At 38.6% G+C, this 20916-nt stretch overlaps 4 protein-coding genes across 9 annotated transcripts; 1 reads left to right on the top strand and 3 right to left on the bottom strand.

Moving 5' to 3' along the window:
• The first annotated feature begins 3373 nt into the window (after positions 1–3373).
• On the top strand, positions 3374–5769 carry LOC103971149 (protein LAX PANICLE 2). The gene is made up of 4 exons (XM_009385107.3): positions 3374–3971; positions 4091–4141; positions 4254–4326; positions 5577–5769. The coding sequence occupies exons 1-4, from the start codon at positions 3412–3414 to the stop codon at positions 5736–5738; spliced, it is 846 nt and encodes a 281-aa protein (XP_009383382.2). The 5' UTR covers positions 3374–3411; the 3' UTR covers positions 5739–5769.
• A 4176-nt stretch (positions 5770–9945) lies between these two features.
• Positions 9946–11602, bottom strand: LOC135675537 (transcription factor TCP20-like). 3 transcript variants are annotated; one of them, XR_010513899.1, is made up of 3 exons: positions 10411–11602; positions 10260–10324; positions 9946–10187 (listed from the first exon to the last, which is right to left on the bottom strand). XR_010513899.1 is itself a non-coding variant. In XM_065185799.1 (2 exons), exon 1 carries the CDS (start codon positions 11396–11398, stop codon positions 10427–10429), a length of 972 nt encoding a protein of 323 aa, XP_065041871.1. In that variant the 5' UTR covers positions 11399–11602; the 3' UTR covers positions 9946–10324; positions 10411–10426. The 3 variants fall into 3 exon arrangements, 1 of the variants encoding a protein (XP_065041871.1); XR_010513898.1 differs by having other exon boundaries at positions 10260–11596; XM_065185799.1 differs by having other exon boundaries at positions 9946–10324.
• A 1879-nt stretch (positions 11603–13481) lies between these two features.
• Positions 13482–18189, bottom strand: LOC103971098 (non-specific phospholipase C6). 4 transcript variants are annotated; one of them, XR_010513897.1, is made up of 7 exons: positions 17024–18189; positions 16744–16920; positions 16384–16670; positions 14741–15145; positions 14395–14608; positions 14228–14318; positions 13485–14033 (listed from the first exon to the last, which is right to left on the bottom strand). XR_010513897.1 is itself a non-coding variant. In XM_065185798.1 (3 exons), the coding sequence occupies exons 1-3, from the start codon at positions 18111–18113 to the stop codon at positions 16390–16392; spliced, it is 1548 nt and encodes a 515-aa protein (XP_065041870.1). In that variant the 5' UTR covers positions 18114–18189; the 3' UTR covers positions 16213–16389. The 4 variants fall into 4 exon arrangements, 1 of the variants encoding a protein (XP_065041870.1); XR_010513895.1 differs by having other exon boundaries at positions 13482–14033; positions 14395–15145; XR_010513896.1 differs by having other exon boundaries at positions 13482–14033; positions 14228–14314; positions 14395–15145.
• LOC135677918 (heavy metal-associated isoprenylated plant protein 7-like) lies at positions 13781–15158 on the bottom strand. The gene is made up of 4 exons (XM_065190328.1): positions 15146–15158; positions 14874–14940; positions 14395–14599; positions 13781–14086 (listed from the first exon to the last, which is right to left on the bottom strand). The coding sequence occupies exons 1-4, from the start codon at positions 15156–15158 to the stop codon at positions 13781–13783; spliced, it is 591 nt and encodes a 196-aa protein (XP_065046400.1).
• Positions 18190–20916: the final 2727 nt, after the last annotated feature.

Raw genomic sequence — 20916 nt, 5'->3', positions numbered from 1 at the left:
GTTTTGAAGTACTCCTATTGTCCCAAAATTAACACCATCCAATTGGCAAAGAATAATAAAGCTCTCTCTCTCTCTCTCTCTCTCTCTCTTGATAATTGATATGTATCTACGTATAAAGCTCTCTCTTTATATGTATCTATGTATATAATTGATATCATTCTTTAGTAGTGTGACAACCCATATAGTAACATTATATTATATTTCTTGTAAAGGTTGTCTTTATACAGTAAATTCAAAACACAACATTTTCTATGACTTGAAGCTAAAAGTGCATCCATGTAAACTATGTATGCCTTCTCCTTATAGCTGCTAATAGATAGAAGGAAGGAATTGGAGTTGCGGCCATACACCACTAAGATGGAGACCTTTAGTTAAAGGAGAGACCACCAATCTACCTATACATTTCTTTTCTTTCTAAAGATAAGCGGTGAAGAGGATATTTGATTGCAAGATCTTATGCTGATCCCATAATATTTTACCCTCTAAGATAGTCGATACCTTCATATAATATACTGGATAAGGTATTAAATCCTCATGATAAGCGGTTTAGATACATCATCATCATATTAATATTTTGGATGTATTTATCTCTACCTTATTCCTGTAAAATCCTATTATCTATTCCAATAATATGTATATATATTGTGAACTGGGTTTGCATTTATTCCATATATCCAACCGTACTAACAGATGGAAAGAAAGTTAGACATGAAATGGTAGAGAATGTAGCAATGAGTTGGATGATGAAGACCACCCCTTGCACTACCAGCTCAAGAACAAGAATGCATGCGTGTAGACACCTTCTTATCAAGGTTAAGCACACCAGAAGAAATTAATATGTCCTCATTTGGTGTCATGAATGAACGGCATGGTCGACCTCCATCTCCATCGAGATTCCCTAGGGTTTGCTAAAACTTGCATCAGCATGGCTGTAGAGTTCCTCCGGGAAGCACGCAAGTGATGTTTCTTCCAACAAGCTAAGCAATCTACAAGAAATATTCTCAAATGTGAAGTAGAAGGACCGAGACATGGATGACAAGGACATGGCATCAGTGGGCGTGTCATAAATATTCTGCATGCATGAATCCAAGTAACAGCTGAAGGCATTGCTGCCTTCTGTTTCCACCACCCGGCCACAAAGATGAAGCCATCTTCATCAACGTTGGAAGAGGCAGGCAAGTTGGAAAAGGAGGGAGAGGGGTTTGGGTGGCCATTGGAGTGTAGTCATCGGTGGGGGATGCAAAACATGGGTTGTGGGTTGCAGATGTACTGCGTCTGCCACTGGGGAACGAAAAGATGGAGACAAGTCGCGCAAGATTCACTGGTTAATTTGCTCGCTGCCTGACAGGGATTGCTGCGTGCTGAAGGCAAAGCCATGCACGGATTCACATGCATCATTCCTTCTCCTTCGTGGAGATATCCTCTTCGTCTCTCTCTTCTGAGCTCCCACATGCATGCGCCCTATTTGGAAGATACTTGTGCCACCATTGATGACCACGTTATGCTTGGTTGCTCACATCAAACTGCTCTCTCTCTCTCTCTCAGCATTGGAAATGGGTGTCCAATTAAGATTTAATATTCTTTTAAAAATATTATATAATTATATATTATATTAGAAATATAAATTATATTGTACTATACTAAATACATAATGTAGTGAAAAGGATGATTGGGAGAAAGAAAGTAAATATAATTGAAGAGTAGTTTAGAGAGCAATAAATATATCATAATAATAAAATTATAAATACCAATTATTTTGAGTAAACTCTATGGATCTTTTATTTTGTCATTATTGAGATTTATAAAAAAAAAATCATATGCTTAATTATGCTAAGAGTATTTCAATATTTAGTTATAACTTTTATTAAAATATTTTTAGATCTCAATCTACTTATCCTCTCATACAATTAATAGTGATCATTTTATTTATTCTAATCTCATTAGCATATATTTATATCATTTTAAATAATTTTCTCTCATTTTATGCTCTAACACATAATTATTCACAAATAAAAATATTTTATCCATCTCAATATTAATTGTAATTACTTTTTATATATATTACATTGTAATTACTCAACACTCATATCCATAAAGCTTTCCTTTTAATCTCAAATATACTCGATAATCACATAAAATTTCTGAAGCTACTCGTTATCTTATTGAATAACTGATCCAAAATACCTAAAGATCCGGAATTTATTGCTTATCCAATTTAATTATATTGTCGTATCTATTCATACTAATAAATACGATATAATTTTATTCTATTTGATTCTTACATTGATAAAAGTTAAATGTCTTTATGATAAATTCAAACATATTCATTAATAATAATAAAAAAATTGATTGTTTTATTTTTTTATAGCTAAAATAGCATAATTTCATTTTTATCACTATTATTTGTATTAGAGAATTCCCTATATTGATAATACTTAAATACACTTAATATCTCTATTAATAAATAAAGACTCAAATGGCTTAATTAGTGAATTGAACCGGTTTAGGATCGGGTTCCCGATCTATTTGGTTCGATCAACCAATCCGATTGGGTGATTTTATAACTATAATTTGTATTAAAGGATTCATTGATCAATTCTTAGTGGTTGGGATAGAACTCTCTTAAGATAACTCATTCTTGTGTGTATGAAATCATCACTAAACAATGTGGTAAGCTTTGTAAGTAAGTATACACTATTTCAGAAATTTATACTAATGATAAACAACTGCAAGATAAGTTCCCTTTAGTGTTCTTTAAACAATTCTGAGTAATTATAATAGTTGTCACCATTATAATTTAAGATATGCAAATACAACTTTTTTGAATATATATATATATATATGTAAATATTTATTTTTGATTTAGTTTTAGATTAAGAATTAGTTTATAAGAGCTTGATGGATATACTATTATTAATTTGGATGTATTTTAGATGAGTACTTCATGATTAATAAAGTTAATGATCTAATTATTCTATTAATTGATGAGTATATTATTATTAATTTAGATTAAAATATTTTACGTCAGGCTCAAAGTTAATAATTATCCTATATACATATATAATATATTTATACTTATATAATAAGTCACAATTGTCACAAGGTAATCTCACAGACTCTTTCTCTCTCTCTCTCTCTCTCTCTCTCTCTCTCTCTCTCTCTCCCTCCCTCCCTCCTTAAGTTCGTGCCGAAGCCCTCAATCTCCTTCTTTGCCTTCTGAGCTGGGAAGAAGACTGGGATCAGGTAATGCATGTCTCCCTGGAAGCATCTCATGTGTAACTCTTTGGATTCCTCTCATCCTCTTCCATTGACTGCTCTAATCCGTACTTCTTTACGCATATCAATCCACCACCATTATCGTCATGGAAGGATTGTAAAGGTTGATGTCTCTGCGATCGTGTACATGACACGATGGCCCCAGGGCTGAGTCTCCTCCGGCCGCCATCACGCTGCGGAAGCTACTTCGATGACAGTCAACCTGAACACGAGCAAGCATCGGCCCTGATGGTCGACAAGCCCAACAAGGAGGCGGAGGAGGAGGAAGACGACAAGATCAGGAGGGAAGCAGAAGCCATGGCCACCTCAAAAGTCGACCGCGGCAACAAGTACGAAGGTTGGCTGCAGCTAGGCATCGGAGGTGGCTGTCGCCCGAACGGTTCCCATTCACAGCACCCCTCAACGATGGACCCGTCGAGTAGCAACAGTAAGGCGAAGGGTGATCTGGTGGAGCTCGACTTGTTCTGCCGTCGACCGGCGCTGGAGCCACCTCCATCGCCACTTACTGCGTTTCCTGCCATGGCGCCATGGTTCCCTGCGGTCATGGGAGGGTACTGCCACCAGCTGACGCCGTCGGGCTGCACTTGGATGCGATCCTCGAATCCAAGTCTGAGCTCAGGGGAAATGAGGGTGGTAAGCCTGCCACGAAGGAAGCAGACGGGGGTGTGGTTCGTTCTCCAAGCAGCACATGACCAGTGAGCAGGAGGGAGTTATTAGTAGCATGCATTCTTCTTCTTCTTCTTGTAGTGCACTTCCATGCAATTAGATGAGAAACACATGCATAGCTTCAACGATCTATTGCTCTTTGTTGCAGGGTGAAGGAGCCATTTTTGCCTCAGATACCAAAGAGCTACTTGAGGATCAAGTACTCAATGTTTCTCCTCTCATAAAGCTGTCTTCCCTCACTTTCTTCTTCATGTTCTATCTACTCTTAACTCATCATATCTCTCCTGTTAAAGAAAGGGTGCTCTTTGTAGGGATGGAAGGATGACAATTAGACTGCTGATGAAGTACTTGGCCAATAAGCTTGTTTTGGAGGATGAATCACAGGTGTTCTTCCTACAAACATTTTATATGCTTTAGTTTACATGCATATTGTTCATATAGACTGTCTTTAGTTTCCTTGTCACTATCATTAGACACACACACACACACGTATATGTGTATAATGATAGTGACAAGGAAACTATAATGATATGGTTTGGTAATTAAGTTACGAAGGAACATGAAAACCAAAATACAACTTAGATATGGAGTTTAATATATGTCAATGAGATCTTATTTTCAAACTCTCAATCGGATGTGATTTGGAATGTAAATGAAAGATAAAAGAGTGTGGATTATTGTGCCTATGAGGAATTAAACACTTGATAAAGATTAAATAAATAGCTAATATATAAAAAGACATTGTATGTAATTTGAGTTTTGGACCTTTCGATGGAGATCTAATAATTCAAGATTGGCGTTGTAAGCAAAGTCATAATAGCAAAATCAAGTTAGAAGCCCTAAAACCCTCCATGTTTGCAATTGTTGTCTCTCTCTCCTCCATTCTTGGGAAGTCCTCGTTCGTTTTATAGCATTGACTTCTTTGTTCATGTCTTTTCTTCCCTTCTTTTTCTTAATGTATATTTTTTTTAATATGATTCACCAACATGGATGAATAATGAGAGTTTAATACGATTCAAGAACAAATGCTCGAAAGAGTAGCATTTCAGAGAAGATAGAAATCAAAGAATATAAGGGATAAAAGGAATTATCATTAGATAAATTCCCTAGAAAAACTCTTAAAATCACAATTTTCCGACATAGCATCCCTCATTTATTTATTTATTTTCATTAAGGTGCTCTAACCTTTTTCAAAACCAAGTTTTCCTCTAATTTTTTTTTTTTTGGTTTTTGATGATCCTCTTCTTTCTGTCTTTCTGTTCGATTTAATATAGATATCAAGATCCATGTTTTTGATTAAATTGGTTCAACAATACTATAATAAAATTTGGTGAGAGAAAATATAAAAATGATAGAAAAGTTTTTTACAAATTAATTATTTTTAATTATGTTTTAAATTCAATTTTAAAAATAATAAATGCTTTGGTAAAATTATTTTTTTAAATAATAGGGAATTCAATTTCAATTTTAAAATTAATTTTATAAATAATAAGGAATGACAATTCAATTCCCTATTATTTTTAGATCCATTCAACTCTTGAAATTGATATATATATATATATATATATATATATATATATAAGACTGTTCATCTTCTCTGATCATCACTTACACATCAATGTCGACTATGTCAGGTGGTGATAACATGTAGAGGCCAACAGCTTCCTCCTTACCTGACACTCATGTATGTTAGAGACAACATTTGGTGTTCACCAGAAGCAGTGGAGCTGAACTCAGACTCATCGAGCAGCAAATATATAATGAACCTCCTTTATGGCAGAAGCAGATGTGGGTAAAATAAATCCTTTTCCTCCATGTGTAATTAATTAGTGGATGTAAGGGTTCTGTGTTATCATCTTCATTTATCAAGTTCCAAGAGGAAAAAAAATTGAAGTTGTGACAACAATCTATTTCTCTTCTTTTCTAGTTTATTAATTCAACTTTTAATATACTATTGGATAGATAAGAGAAGAAATATTTTTACTCGAGTTCTCCGATTTCTAATTCATTATTTCTTCTTTTATTTTTTTCCCTTTTTTCCTTCTTTATGATGATATATATAAATATATATACTAAAAAGGCTTATAGATGTTGTAGTGAAATATATACTATTATGATACAAGAAGAACTAATAAGATTAATTAAAATTTTACATATTCTTAGCTTTAATTAAGAATATGCAAAAGATGGACTCTTATGACATTGTTATTATTGTTGTTTTCTCCCTCTTGCTTTCACCTATTTGGAAATGTTTTATGGTTCAAATGTGTAGAGCAGATTTCAAAGAAAAAGAAAAAGATAAAAAGGAAGAACAGAATTGCATAACAATGCATAAAAGATGAGAAAAGCTAAAAACCAAATTGATATAAGAGAGGATTCTGAAAACCATATACATTGCACAAAAAAAACTGCTTTAAACAGGGAATACATTTTGCAGAGGGAATAAAACATTTACAAGTCAGCTTTAGCTGAAACATAATTCTTCTGTGAATGACATAGTTCTCAGTGCATTGTGAGATCACACACCCACACAATTAAACACATTTATGGACAATATTTATTAGACTCTCAAAAATGCATCCAAAAAACTAAAAAGCTAAGAACCTGTACAATTCTTAGTTAACAATTCATTGCTAGCTCTTAGATACTAAAAGCAGTGCAGTAGGAGTTGTTTGAAGAGAAGTAAATATGACAAATTTGATTCTACACAAACAGATGCTAAGAAAAAGCTCCCTAAAACAGCACCTAAACAAAAAAGAATTTTGACAAAGGTGGAAATGATGGACCAGATATAAAAAATAAAAAATCACCAGGTAAAAATAATACAGCAAACAATTTAGATTGGAACAGAATAATGAAAAATTAAATCACCTAATTGAAAAAGTTCAGGTTTCATGCCAGTTATAGGTTACTGCAGCACAAAAAATAGTTCACAAACAATTTAAAATTTCTTCCTATAGATCAAAGTGCCTGGAAAAGCCTACCATTGTATGACGCAAACCCCACAGTTCTATCAATAAGAAGTGAAAAAAGAAGAAACTATACAGGTCAAGGTATCTGGAACAGCCTGCAATAATGTAGACTTGCCAATCAGAGGAATCAGCTCGAATGAAGCATCTCGGAAGATTATGCTTAGTACAGAAAAGGATCCTAATGTGCAAATAATCATTGAGAGTGAGAAAAATTCTTTCTTTTTTTATTGCAGTTACATCCTGTAGAAACTAAAAAGTAATTCACTGCACTTGGAAGGCAAAAGAAATGGAGAAAAGAAAGATGTCAGTAAATATGGTAGTACAGAAGCATTTGCATTCAAACACTAACTGAATAATAACAGGGATTGAAATGAATAATAAAAAGAAATGGTGGGTTAAGAGAGAGATCATAACTTTAGTTTCACCTTTTAGATCCTATCAAGGTGATTCATTATGCCATGAATCCAAAGCATATTTATGATGCTTGGCTTCAAGAAGCTAGGTACTGTTAGTATGGCTCTATTTTCACGTTCTTTTATATCAACCATGTAGATTCATTATTCCATGACTTTGAAGCATATAAATTGTGGTCTTTCTCGAGAAGCTAGGCATTGTTGTCAGATCTTCAGTTTCAACTTCTTTTACATTCCTCCATGGTGATTCACTACACCATGACTCTGAAGCATACCAATGGTGCTTTGCTTCAAGAAGCTAGGCATTGTTTTCATATCTTAAAGTTTCACCTTCTTTTACATCCTCCGTGGTGGTTCATTATGCCATGAATTTGAAGTATATCAACGATGCTCTGCTTCAAGAAGCTGGGCATTGTTTTCATTCACTACGCCATGATTCTGAAGCATATTAATGATGCTTTGCTACAAGAAGCTAGGCATTATTTTCATATTTTTAGTTTCACCTTCTTTTACATCCCTCCATCGTGAATTTATTATGCCATGACTCCATATCATATCAATGATGATCTGCTTCAAGAAGCTAAGCATTGATTTCAGATCCTATGCTTCACCTTCTTTCACATCCCTCGATGGTGATTCACTATGCTCTGACTCCAAAGCATATCGATGATGCTTTGTTTCAAGAAGGTAGGCATTGTCAAAAATGGCAACTTTGGTGAAAATGGAAGCTAGGCATTGTCAAGCTTCACCTTCTTGATGCTTTGCTTCAAGAAACAGGCATTGTCAAGTTCTGAAAAAAGTTGAATTATGATCACTTGGGTACATCTCTTGCATTAAGCTAACCAATCAACACGCATAACAAGAACAACAGCCTCAAGATGTCTGCTATGCTGGTTATTTAATCATGAAATGTGATTAACAGCTTCTCTTATATACCCATATTGACCTGATCCTAAACATCTATAAAGACAAGTTATTGCAGTAAGCTTGAAATTTGTGGCTTGTTCCCTATAGACATCACATGAGAAGTTTGCTTTGAACTCACATCCATACAGCTACTGTTCTAATCATTACAAGTCTCATGTTCAATCCCTCCTTCATGGACCAAACAACTTAGAACAAGCAAATTAAACACTCTTTGAACAGATATAGAGGATGGACCTTAGTACAATGGAAAGATTGCTCCTTCAAGACATCGGAAGTAAGGTTACATACATTGATCCTCTTAGACTTAGAATTAGCAGAAGCCTAATGCATTGGGTATGCCCCTTATAACCATGGTTTTATGATTTTCTCCTAAGAAAAAAAAAAGAAAACCTTCCTGTGAATAGCTTTTGAATTTTTTTTAAATTTCCAATACTAGACTAAGACTGTGACAACCAGCATATATCAGATTTGTAATCAATACAGATAATGTATGCCAGTGTTATTGTAACAAATTTTGTGAGAAAAAAGTAACAGCAGCATTATGACCTAACCTCACATTCATAACTTATAGTTGGAAATGTTTTGGCAGACTTTGATGTAGAATTCCTATATAAATTTATCATATCTGTTTCATGTAAGGTAGAAAAAGATAAAAGAGAGATAGATAATATACTCAATGGTTGTCATTTCTTGGCATGGAGGCATGCTTTTGATACCTTTCTAGTACGGTATGCATTAAGTTGTGTCAATTAGCATGCCCCTTCTACCAATCAGCAAAACCAAAAATTGGCATATTGACTGACACAACAATCTACACGTACATTTATGCTTGAAGTATTAGACTTCTTCAGCCTTGATATTTTTTCCATCATAATGACTTTCTTATCTCATTTATCAAAGAAAATGAACCTCCAAACTTAAGATATGTAATGCTCAAAAAGTATGATACTTATCAAACCGTATCGAGTCATACCGAGTGTACCAACACACGGTATATGGAGGCATACTGATATACCGCACACATTGATTCCCTATTGGGCTACTACGTACCACCCGTACCGAGCAATATGCTATATTATGACAAACCTTGATTTAAAGAATGCTTTTTTGTTGTAATATAATGCAAAACCACTTTCCTTGTTAATGTTTTTTTTTTGGCTCAATAGTATCATGTATTTTCTTTCTCCGCAAGTAACACAAGGATATATTTTTCTAATCAAGACAACAAAAAGACAACCCTACTAAAGATGAAAGAAAAATTACGGAAATGATGACTAATTCAAAGTATTGATTCAACCAAAGTATATCCAATTTAAAAAAGAAAAAACAAAGAAGAGCACAATGGTGTCAGTATGGCCAAGTGGTATTCCAAATCTTGTGCATTAGACAAATTGATTATGAACAGAATCATACATCAAAATCCAAAAAAATTGTGTTGTGATAAGTAATTATGAGCAAATTGCGGTGTCTACTCTTTCAAAGGCAGTGGCATTTAGTTTAAGAGAAGTAACAAATCAATTTTAACAAATGACATATATTCCTATCAACAATGATAGAAATGATACCATATGCCTGACTAATTTATGAAATGCAACACCGATACATAAAGGTTACCATGAATACGAAAATCAACATTACATCACAAAATGGATCCATAGGCTCTCTGGTTGTTTCTCAAATGTCAAACATCATTACACGAATAGGTCCTTTTTTATTAAGTACTGGAAATGTTCGACAACAAAATGCACAAGCACAACTAATGCTAATATTTATTTGTCACGATTCAAGCCAATCACAATCCACCAATTCTTGACAGAAAAAAATTGTTGAGTAAATCCCAAAACTACTATTTGCACACCTCAAACAAATTAACTTCGCTGAGATCCTTCCAACTGATTCAGATCCACTAATATACGCCTTCATACTCCAAATCCTATACCATATCACTACCATCAAAGACTGTCAATGTAATTTTTTATTTCGAACAAAAGAGATTGAAAGATACCTGAATGCAGTGACCACTGACAGTTGCAGAGAAAGAAGGGGCAGACAGGCGTTATTCTGATCTCTCTGCTCAATTGCCGAAGAAAAATTAAATCTTGATGATATTTTTGGACTAGACTGCAAATTTTCTTCCCATTAATCACCAGATTCACCTTCAAACTCTGCCTTCTACTGTTCTGACCCCTGTGAATCATTCTCCGATCGAGCCTGTTGCTGATGCTGCTGCTGCTGATGATGATGATGATGCAGTTGCCCACTTCCACCACCACCTACTCCTCCCCTCCCCTGCCCCATCTGTTGATAGAACTGGCTTAATCCCTGAGGATTCATAGCTCCAATATGGCCCTCCGGCGAGAGCCCTAGCTCCAGCCCCGGCAGCTGCTGCCCATGCCCGCCCAACATCGCCGCAAAGCTCACGGCGCCCAGATTCCCGCCGGGAAATTCAAGTCCATGCAATCCAATCCTCGGCATGAAACCGCCCATCGACCAGTCGCCGCCGCCCCCGGTCGCAAGATTCGAACTTGATGGAGCCGCGGCGCCGGCATGCAAGAAACCAGAATTGAGCCCACCCACCGGGGGCGGCCATAAGCCAGGGTGGGAGCGGCTGAGGTTAGAAGTCCCCATCACGGCCCAAGTAGGCCGGGCGGCCCCCTGTCCCGAATCGTCGAGCTTCTGGTGGAGGCCGGCCACGACAGTGGCGCCAGGGAGGGACATGGAGGCGGAGGCGGCAGCGGCGATGGCCGACGCGGGGATGGTTCCCGTGCCGGTGGCGGCGATGATGGAGGGCTCCGCTTGCTGGAGCAGCCACTGGATGGTCTCCCCATCGGACTTGTGGCCGAGTTCTCTGGTGAGCTGAAAGATCCTAGCAGCGCAGAGGGCAGGCATCCTGATCCTTCTTCCCCGGCCATCAACTTTGGTGTGCCTGTCCTTGTTGGAGCTCCTCTTGGGTGCAAGCTGCCTTCTTTGTTCATCCTTCCCGGCCACCACTACCTGCCGCCCCCTCTCCAAGCCTGCGGATGCCGAAAGGTCTCTGCTTTCTGCGGCTGCTGTGGCAGGGGGCGTTGTGGGTTCGCTTTTATCTGACTGCAAGTGGAAGTTGGGCACCTCCTGGGGCAGCTCGGAGGAGCCCTTGGGATCCATGAAAGAGAGAGGGGAGGGCAAAAGGTGGGATTTTGGAGATGGAGGAGAGAGAGAGAGAGGGAGGAGGAGGAGGGGAGAGGAGGAATAGGCACACAGGGGAATCAAACTGGAGCTGAAACTGGGACAGCCTTTTTGAAATAGGAGGAAGAAGAGACACAAAGTTGGGCAGAAAAGGAAAAGAAAGAGACCAAAAACACAACTGGTGCTCACAATATTATCACTCTAATTTAGCAGTAAAGGTTGATTAATTGTCCACTCTATAATACAAAACACATTATCCCATCACCTCTAATAGAGAAGTCGTCTTGGACTCTTCATTCGTCATTGGTTCTCAAACAATCGAATCAATATTAGTGTAAAGAACTCTTGGGACCTCAAGCTAGGCGTCATATGATAAGATTCATGCTATTCCTACAAGCTCTTGAGCCACAAGAAGTTATCCATTCTACGACGAGTCTTACACGGTTTTATTTCTTCGGGTTAGACTCTGAGACTCGTCGCTTGGAGGCAAATCATATTTACTTCTTCATTAGATTTGAGCTCTTCAATTAATATTAAACTAAATATGATCTTATCACTATCGATTCATGTGTTTAGTTCTGAGTTGTGAGTCGAAGCTGCAGTTGGTTTCATGCTCCGAGGCATAGTTTTTATCGATCTTCCATATTTCTGATACTGGCGAGTTTTTTACTCCCAAAATACTCTTTGCAGAATCTGCCATCTGCTTCCAGTTGTGACTGTAACTTTCCTTCCCATAGTTTCCTTCCATTTGTGGGAGATTTCCGATCCTGAGTTGACTGTTGGAGACTGTTGTCAGATTTCCTCGCCCCCCCACCCCACCCCCCAAAATCTAATGAATTGGGGAGTGTCATTGTTTCCACACCTTTGTTGACTCTTGTGAGGCTATGATTGCTTTTAGCACTTCAGCCGCATTGCTTGCAAAAAAGGACTCGATGTTAAATACTGGAATGTAAAATTACTCCCCAAAGTACTGAGGTAGATTAGGAGCATAATAATATACAGATCAACAAGGGAACAATGACTCGTTTTCAAACTAGCTATATCCACAAGTGTATTATTTTTTATCCTACATCTTTTTCATGTTTTGTTCAACTTGACATCTCTCACTCGTGGAACAAAGACATCTTTATAGTAACCCTTCCATTGACCACCTTCTTCAGGTAACTCTGTGCTCAAAAAAAGAGAGAGAAACTTAAGGTGATTCTGTGCTTTAAAAAATAGAGAGAGAATAAAACAGAGGAAAGGAGACACCCAAACCACAACATGGATGTTGCAGTCAGCCAAGCTACTTTAATGTCATAATGGTTCGACATTGTAGCTCTTTCTTCAGGTGGTTCTGTGCATCCATCCCGTTGTCGGAAGGGCTTCTGACCACAGCTCTTACCCTGACAGGGCACTGCAACACTGTTGTTGCCTGTTGTCTTTGGCCATTGCATGTGGGGCTGTGGAGAGATTCCATCGGAAATGGTGGAGAGCTGCAGATAACTCCCTGCCTCCTTGCAACTATCGAAAGCCAATCCAAGAAAGTGACATGGATCCTCTCTCACCCACTCATGAGGAAGATGTCCGTTTCATGTGTGGACTCGGATGGTGGTTTCTCTTTCTTTCCAGGTTGGTCGGATTTTTAGGTGAGGGTGGATAGATAGAACAAAGGCCATCCACATTAAAGATGTGGATTTTGGCATGGGATGTTTTAGCTTCAAACATACCAAAATAGTAATATCTAAGATATTATTTCTATACATTGTAAACATGCTAAAAGTAGAAATAATAAAATATCATATTTATTATTCATTTTTTTTATGTAATAGCTCCGTTAAAATTATATTAATTGATGATCGTATCGAATTATGATTTCTCTCGATAAATATTCGTTATGAACATATTAAATAACAAAAAATTTATTGGATATATCTCTAAAAAAAAATTTAGTAATGATTGGCATCGTCTCGAAAATATATTTTTCATATAAAAATAAAATCGATCGGATTAGATCTATCCGACCAACTTAATGATTAAATTTGACCATACCAATTTGAATTATTATGATTTTTGCTATGTGGAGAGTTTTGGTATGTGATTGATGATGATGATAAAGAAAAGAGGGAGAGGTGTTTGTTAGTGCAACAGTTGTTGTTGTCACATTTGCTCTCCAAAGTGGAGACATGGATGGGCCTTATCTTCAAGTGCTGGCTGTGGGAAGTTTCTTCTGTGAGCTCACACCAACTGCAAACACAAATGGAGATACCCTCATCCATGCTTATCTGCAAGAAATCATTTGTGTTCTGATCCTGAGGACCACGTCCAAGCTGAGCAGCCTGTTGAACCCCCACCAAGCATTAGTCAATGATTTGGAAGGGCTCACTGATCGAACGGCAAACCATTCTCCGTCTGTACATCCTTCTCGCCCTCCGCCTTCTTCTCTTTCTCCGCCGCCTTGGTCTTCTCCTCTGTCTCCTGCTTCACCACCGCCGCTTGCTTTCCCGTCCGCTTGTGGACGTACGCCACCAGGCTCGCCGAGTCGAACACGCCCTTCACCGTCACCTCCGAGCTCTTCAGGGCCGGCTCCGCCGTCTGCACCCCCGTTTCCACCAAAAAGATCCCACCTTTCATGCTACATTCCAAATCAAACGGAAAAGATCGAAGCTTTGGATCAGAATCTCGAGTCTTACATGAACTAATTCAAACGATTAATGATAAAAGAGAAGGATGTAAAGATGTAATCTTTCATCTCAGTCTCCTTAATACAAAATATGTTCAAAACAAGCAGAGATTGATAATATTTAAAGGTGTAATTAAAGGTGTAACCTTTCATCCTCAGAATCCTTTTCTCGATCTTTGGGTGAAGGCGTCGCAGTGCAGGTAGACTCTGAGCACAACAAGGATCACTTGCGGCTGCCTTGCATCAAATAAAAGCAGAGGTTTTGAAGAGGACCGAGAAGACAATTAGGAAGAGGTAGGTTTGGTTGTCGCACCTCCTTCTCCTCCTCTGCTTTGTGCTTCTCCTCACTTCGCTTCTCCTGTTCCTTCTTCTCCGGCTGCGGCGGTGGCGGCAGGGGGCTGAGCAGTTCCACTTTCCTTCCGTTCTTCTTCTGGACTCTCTCCACCACTTCATCGGATCCTCCGCGGCCTTCCTCCCCTTCACCGCCACACGGTGCGTGCGGCTGTCCGCCACCACCTCTTCAGCACCTTCCGATCCAAACAAACACAAAAAGATCCAATTCTAGGATCAATTTTAAAAAACCTGACCAAATACACATCAAACATCGATTTTTTTACGGATCTCTCTATGCCTTGTAAGCCATTGAGGCACCGCCGCACCTTCCTCGCACATCCCTCACAATGCATGTCGACATTTTTCCGGCGGGGTAGGCGGTGGCTTCTCTGCCACCTTCTCTTCATCCTTTTTCCCCCGTCACCAATTCCATCGTTCTTTCCCTTCTCCTCCTCCTACTCCGGTCGCCACTCTTTCTTCCCGTCCTCCTCTAGCTGCTTCTCCTCTTGCTCAAGATTAGATCTTTCTGCAATCATCAGCAAAAAACAATCCAAAACCAATAAGAAATCCGTAAAAAGAGTGATCTTGATACCTCACCCATGTCGCCCAAGGACTGCTAAAAACAAAACTGGCGTTAAACGCACTCTTCTGCTACTCCCTCTCGGTCGCAGTAAGTAGGAAGCAGTGAAGCAAATGACAAGGGAGCTTCTGAATTTTATCTCCAAGCTCACCTGCATATTCCATCTTCAGGAATGCTACAAAATTTGTACTCAGAGAAAAACATATTGGTAATGCAAAGATCAACAAAGATCTATTCTTTCTGCTCATCAAAAAATCTGTATAACCATTTTCATGAGAAATGTGTTAGTGCAATGACATCTCACTTAAACACCATAAATTCTGAATACAGAAACTATTTCAATAAATTTTCCCCAACATCCTTTCTCAAATCAATGAGAGATTCCTTAGCATAAATCTTTGAGATTTTCTACCCAAGTATGAAGTTAATTTACAATATAAAAAAAATTACTTCCATGATTCTAATTATGGATCTTCTTCAAGTAATGGTATAGACAGTTTCTTTTTCCCCAAAAAATTTACATTTGTATTCAGTAACCCCTTATATGGCAATCAAGATTCTTCATTAAAAAGCACTTAAGCAAACAGTTATGCTCATCCTAGGAGTTAATTTTGCCATGCTAAGAATATCCAAGAGGAACTCAAAATAGCTGGAGAGGTTAATCTGCCACTCTTCCCATTACTGCCTTTTATTAGCCCAAAACTTGTCATTTCTGGACTCTGCCAAGGGTCTCCTTTTAGTATAAATTGTTCCTATAGGTGAAGTAATTGTGGTCTTCAAGAAATCAATTAACTTCATTTCATTTCCTTTGGCAGGTGAGATCGAGAGATATAAGATTTCTTTCTGCTTATATACTTCTGATCCTACCAAGATTTGATGAGTTATTGTCATTTCAATCATGTTGCTTTGCAGTATGTGCTTATATCTCTATAGGAACAACTTATTAGCAATACATTGCAAAGAATAGTTTGATGTTAGGACTATGAGACATTATGATGCTACTAACATCAGAACACTATGTTACCTTCTTGAAAGAAAATGGAAGCCAAGCAAATGAATGCTGCTATAATATCTCAATGTTATGAGATCAATGAGAGCAAACTTGTAATCTAAGTATGGATGTCAAGGTTCTTAAGGTTAAGAGTGACAAGTTCACAGGGCAATTCCACTAATTACTCTTACTTTCATACGACAAGCACCATGATGGATGTCAAGATGCATTAAGGTTCTTGAGGTTAAGATTACTGGAGTTCATCAAGCATTTCTGGTAACTACTCACTGTCATTGGGTCACTGAAAGCAAACTTGTACTCTCTATATGACAAGCACTTGTTACTAGCTACAAGATAATTGCTTGAGTCTCATCATCTCCACTACAAGAACATGTAACCTTCCATCAACCATGCTTGGCTGCTGCCATGTCTACTGTCTTTGATTCGTCTGCTCCCTTCTCGAAGGCATCTTTGCTCGCTCGAAAGAACCTGGCAACTGCGTGGCTCACATAAGCATCAGCCTCCCTCACCGTCATTCGCTTGATGGTCTTGTCCCCGTGTTTGGTCAGGCGATGATCTCCGTTGAGAATAGCCGCCATCTCGACGATCTCGCTCTGGAACTCCGACACAACTCTGTGCTCCTTCGCCTTCGTCGCCCTCAGAGGCGGCACATCCGGCAACACCTCTGCCAAAAGGGCTTTAACTGAGAAGCTGATTTAGCGATCTGAGAGTGAGCTTGGGGAGAGAGAAGAGGTTACCAGGGCAATCGGTCCTTGGTGAGGTGAGTTCGCTGAAGATGTTCTGGAATGTGCCAGCCCAAGCATCTCTCTGGGTAAGGAAATCTGAGGTGAGGTTGAATAGCTTCTTTATGGTTGCAGGGATCGAAGAGTGCTCGAACTCGGACGTCGGTGCCGGTCCCTGCGGCCTGCTCACGACTGCAGCAGCAACAGGACCAGCATCATCAATTAGGAACAGAGTGAAGGATGTGAACGGAGGATGAGTCACACACCATGGCATTAAAGTCGCACATGCATTTACCTGTGCCTTTCTTGATCCAGGGGGAGATGAGGATGGTGGGGACACGAACGCCGAGCCGATCGAAGCCGAAGAAGTAGGGGGCAGGGCCGGCGATGCCGTCGGGGCTGGGAACGTCGACGGTGGGCGTGGCGATGTGATCGTAGAAGCCGCCGTGCTCGTCGTAGGTGATGATGAACAGGCTCTCGTTCCACTGCGGGCTGGCCCGCAGCGCCTCGTACACCTCCTTCACCATCTTCTGCCCGTTGGCGACGTCGTGCGAGGGGTGGTCGTCGTTGGCGGCCTTGCCGAGCAGGTCGAAGTAGCGCGGCTCGAGCACGCTCAGGCTCCGCAGCTTGCCGTCTCGGGCGTGATCCTTGAACGTCCCGAACTTGTGGAACTTGAATACGTACTTCAGCTTCCTCAGGTTGCGGTAGAACAGCGTCGCCGGCGCGCTCTCGTAGTAGATGCCAAAATCCAGCCCGTCGTCGTGGAGGGAGTCGAAGATGGTCTTCTGGGGGTACCCCTTGGCCAGCTGCACCTTGTCGTGGCACGTCGCGCCGTGGGAGGTGGCGGAGTAGACGAACAGTCGGTTGGGCTGCGTCGGCCCCGGTAACGACGAGAACCACCTGTCGAACACCGCGAACTCCTGGGCCAGGGCGGCATACACCGGCACGTTCTCCGGCTTGAACCCCTTCATGACGGTGCCCGCGAGGTCCTCGGACACGGAGAGGGCCTGTTGGACGAAGCCGGACATGGAAGGCACGGCGGTGCTTTCGCTGCTGTTGCTCGACCCGAAGACCTGCTCCCGCACGGCGACGAAGGAGTGACCGGGATCGGGGTCGACGTACCGGGCGTCGTCGGAGACGCAGATGGAGGGGGAGGTGGGGTCTGCGACCGACCGCCGGTTGCACTCGGTGCCGCTGAGGCCGTCGATGGGCAAGCCGAGGGCCGACTTCATCCACCCCAGCATGTGGTCGAAGGAGCGGTTCTCCATGATGAGAACCACCACGGCTCGGATCGGCTGCTGCGCTGCATGGGAGCCGCACAGGAAGAGGAGAAGAAGAAGAAGAAGAAGGGATGGAGGAGAAGCTATAGCCTTAGATCTTGCCATTGTAGTGTTTCAAGTATGTAGGACACTTCACAGTGTTGCACACCTTCACAATACATAAACCAACACATTTAAGATAAAACATATACCCATAAGTATCCTTAAAAGTAAATCAACACATTTAAGATAAAAATGCAATTTATTTTCCTTTAAATTAGGAAAAAAATAAAATTAATGAAAGCAAGTTAATTTAACATGCTGTTTTATGATGAGCATCGTAAAGGTGGGAGGTGCATTGATGCACACACTTTTGCCACTACCATATAGTACAAGGAGTGACTTGTGGTGTGGGAATTAAATGATTCCACTATGTAAATGTGATTCTTCTATGGCATGTGAAGCATCCATTAATTTTTTTTATATGTTATTTATATTTATATATCATTTTCTACACTAAATTAGACATCATTAGGTGCATTTAGATATTTTTTTTTTTTTCTTTTTGTTGCTTTGAGGAGAGATTAGTGCAGCTTTTGATGAGCTTTGACTTGATCTTTTTTTATCTCACAACTGAAGGACAAATCCTTTTCCATGTTCAGAAACTGCCCACCTCAATAGGAGGAGGAAAAGATGGTGTGGTGTGCCTTCTTCTTGTGGAGCTTTGACTTGATCTTTTATTCCTCACAACTGAAGAACAAATCCTTTTCCATGTTCAGAAACTGCCCACCTGTAGGAAGAGGAGATGGTGGTGTGCCCTCTCTTCTTGTGGATGACACTCTCCATGTCATAAAGGATGTGCTGCAATTACCATTTGTTAGTGATCTTGGCACTAGTATAGTGATGTCTTAGAGTTGATAAGACATCATTATAGTGATGCTTAGCACTAGTATAGTGTTGCGATTACTATTTATTAGAGTTGATAATAATTTTTAATTATATTTAAATTAATTAATAGATTTTTAATTTAATTAAACTTTTTTAATAAATCATGATTTATTTCTATAAATATATGTTCAGGAAGATGCAAAATATATTGGTGCTCCTCAGGATGATCTAGGTTTTTAGAAAGAGTTGAAAGAAAAGTTCTTTAGATTTATATAAGAGGTGTGCAAGGAAAATTATACTAGTGAGGATAACTGAAGAACATTGTCTCATATATTAAAGAAAATAATTTTCTTAGTAAATTCATTATAGGTGAGATTTGTCTGACTAAGTTTCAAACTTTTTTATATGTATCTTAACTTATTGATCTCTAGGTATTCTTTTAGTTTTGAAATTTTTCTCTCCTCCAATATCATTGCTTAAAAAATTTGATGATTAGAGATTCAACAAAGATGTCATCGGTTATTTTCACTAGGTTTATTATGAAAAGAAAATTTTACTCTATAACAGAGGAGGGTGAAGGATCTTTTTGTTTAACAAAATCTAGTAAGAATGTTGAAGATACAAACAAACAAACCAACAAAAATGAGTGATGAAGATTGAAAGGAACTTAAAGTACAGTGTGCGAGTATTACAATCGTTAATAATATTATAATTTTATTGATGATAACTCTATTGTAATTATTAAGGAAAAGTTAACTCTATTGTAATTATTAAGGAAAAGTTAGAAAAACTTTATTTAATAAAAAATTAACTAATAAGTTCCGATTAAAGTAGAAGTTAGATAGGCTGAGGATACATGAAGGTAAAGACTTAGTAGATTATCTAAATATATTCAATGGAATATTGGATTAATCAAGGTCTGTCGTATCGTATCGTATCGACGTTTCGATCTGGGCTCGGTACCGATACAGTACGGTATACCGCTCGGTACGGTACAAAACGGTCCGTGTACCGTTGGCCTGTCGGACCGGTACGACAGACCTTGGGATTAACTAAAGAAGGTTTACGTGAAGATTCATGAAGAAGATAAAACATTGTTGCTTCTCACACTGTACTTGTATGATAATTTTGTGGACATGATATAGTAATTTTGGAATAAGTTAAAACACTTTGAATGTTCTTAATGATGATATTTAATATTTCTAGAGAAGATTGATAGAAAGAATCTTCATATGAGAAGTGTATAAGGGAAATTAAATTTGAGTGAAAATAATTGAAGGACCTTAAAATTGATCTCACAAAGAATTTAATTTTCTTCATAGATATAGGTGAGATATACCAAACCATGATATATTTTATATTAACTTTTTAATATATTTTTAACTTATATTTTTATAAGTTAAAAAATAATTATTGAGATGCGAAGCACACCATAATCAATAAAGATTGAAATGTAAAAAAAATTATTAGTTAAAAATAATGATTGATACGTGAAGCACACCTCAATCAATAAAGATTGAGATGTTAAAAAAATAATGACTGAGATGTGAAGCACACCTCAATCAATAATTATAAGTTAAAAAATAATTATTGATAGCATCAATAAAGAAGCTTTGTGGAGACCCACCATGTCTTCTTTCTTCGGGGAAAGAAAAGAATGTGAAACACACCTTTAAAGAAAGTTGTGTTAGTGCGATTGTGAATCTACTTTCATGAATCTTAATGTCAGAGCTTTAAGCATTTATTATTTTGTTATATGTATTTTAGAAATTTTGAACATACTTTTTTCCATCAATTATAATTTATTCATTACTTTAGACTATGAAAATAATGATTGAGATGTTATTAGAGGATAAAATACAATATCCTAAATTGATATGAAAAGGAATAGCTTACACTATGATGATTCAATGTTTTATGAGGAATAAATTAAGATAGTTCAAAGAAATTAACTAAATTTCCTTATATCATTGGATTTAAAATGGAGTAGAGAGATAAGTTCAAGTAGCTAACAAGGTAGTTTGTCAAATTTAAATTGAGA

Source organism: Musa acuminata, chromosome BXJ1-6 (assembly GCF_036884655.1).
Source record: "Musa acuminata AAA Group cultivar baxijiao chromosome BXJ1-6, Cavendish_Baxijiao_AAA, whole genome shotgun sequence".
In the NCBI taxonomy this organism is placed as follows: domain Eukaryota; kingdom Viridiplantae; phylum Streptophyta; class Magnoliopsida; order Zingiberales; family Musaceae; genus Musa; species Musa acuminata.
This window is presented reverse-complemented; position numbering and strand designations above follow the sequence as displayed.

Bases quoted from the DNA above. Each gene is read 5' to 3' on its own strand.
- LOC103971149 (XM_009385107.3), top strand. From the start codon at position 3,412: ATGGCCCCAGGGCTGAGTCTCCTCCGGCCGCCATCACGCTGCGGAAGC. The intron at 3,972-4,090 runs GTGAGCAGGAGG...TCTTTGTTGCAG, and splicing joins CTCCAAGCAGCACATGACCA to GGTGAAGGAGCCATTTTTGC. The intron at 4,327-5,576 runs GTGTTCTTCCTA...CGACTATGTCAG, and splicing joins TTTTGGAGGATGAATCACAG to GTGGTGATAACATGTAGAGG.
- LOC135675537 (XM_065185799.1), bottom strand. From the start codon at position 11,398: ATGGATCCCAAGGGCTCCTCCGAGCTGCCCCAGGAGGTGCCCAACTTC.
- LOC135677918 (XM_065190328.1), bottom strand. The intron at 14,600-14,873 runs GTAGGAGGAGGA...AAGGTGCTGAAG, and splicing joins AAGAAAGAGTGGCGACCGGA to AGGTGGTGGCGGACAGCCGC. The intron at 14,087-14,394 runs GTGCGACAACCA...AGTTCATGTAAG, and splicing joins AAGCAGAGGAGGAGAAGGAG to ACTCGAGATTCTGATCCAAA.
- LOC103971098 (XM_065185798.1), bottom strand. From the start codon at position 18,113: ATGGCAAGATCTAAGGCTATAGCTTCTCCTCCATCCCTTCTTCTTCTT. The intron at 16,921-17,023 runs GTAAATGCATGT...TTGCTGCTGCAG, and splicing joins CTGGATCAAGAAAGGCACAG to TCGTGAGCAGGCCGCAGGGA. The intron at 16,671-16,743 runs GTAACCTCTTCT...CCCTTTTGGCAG, and splicing joins ACCAAGGACCGATTGCCCTG to AGGTGTTGCCGGATGTGCCG.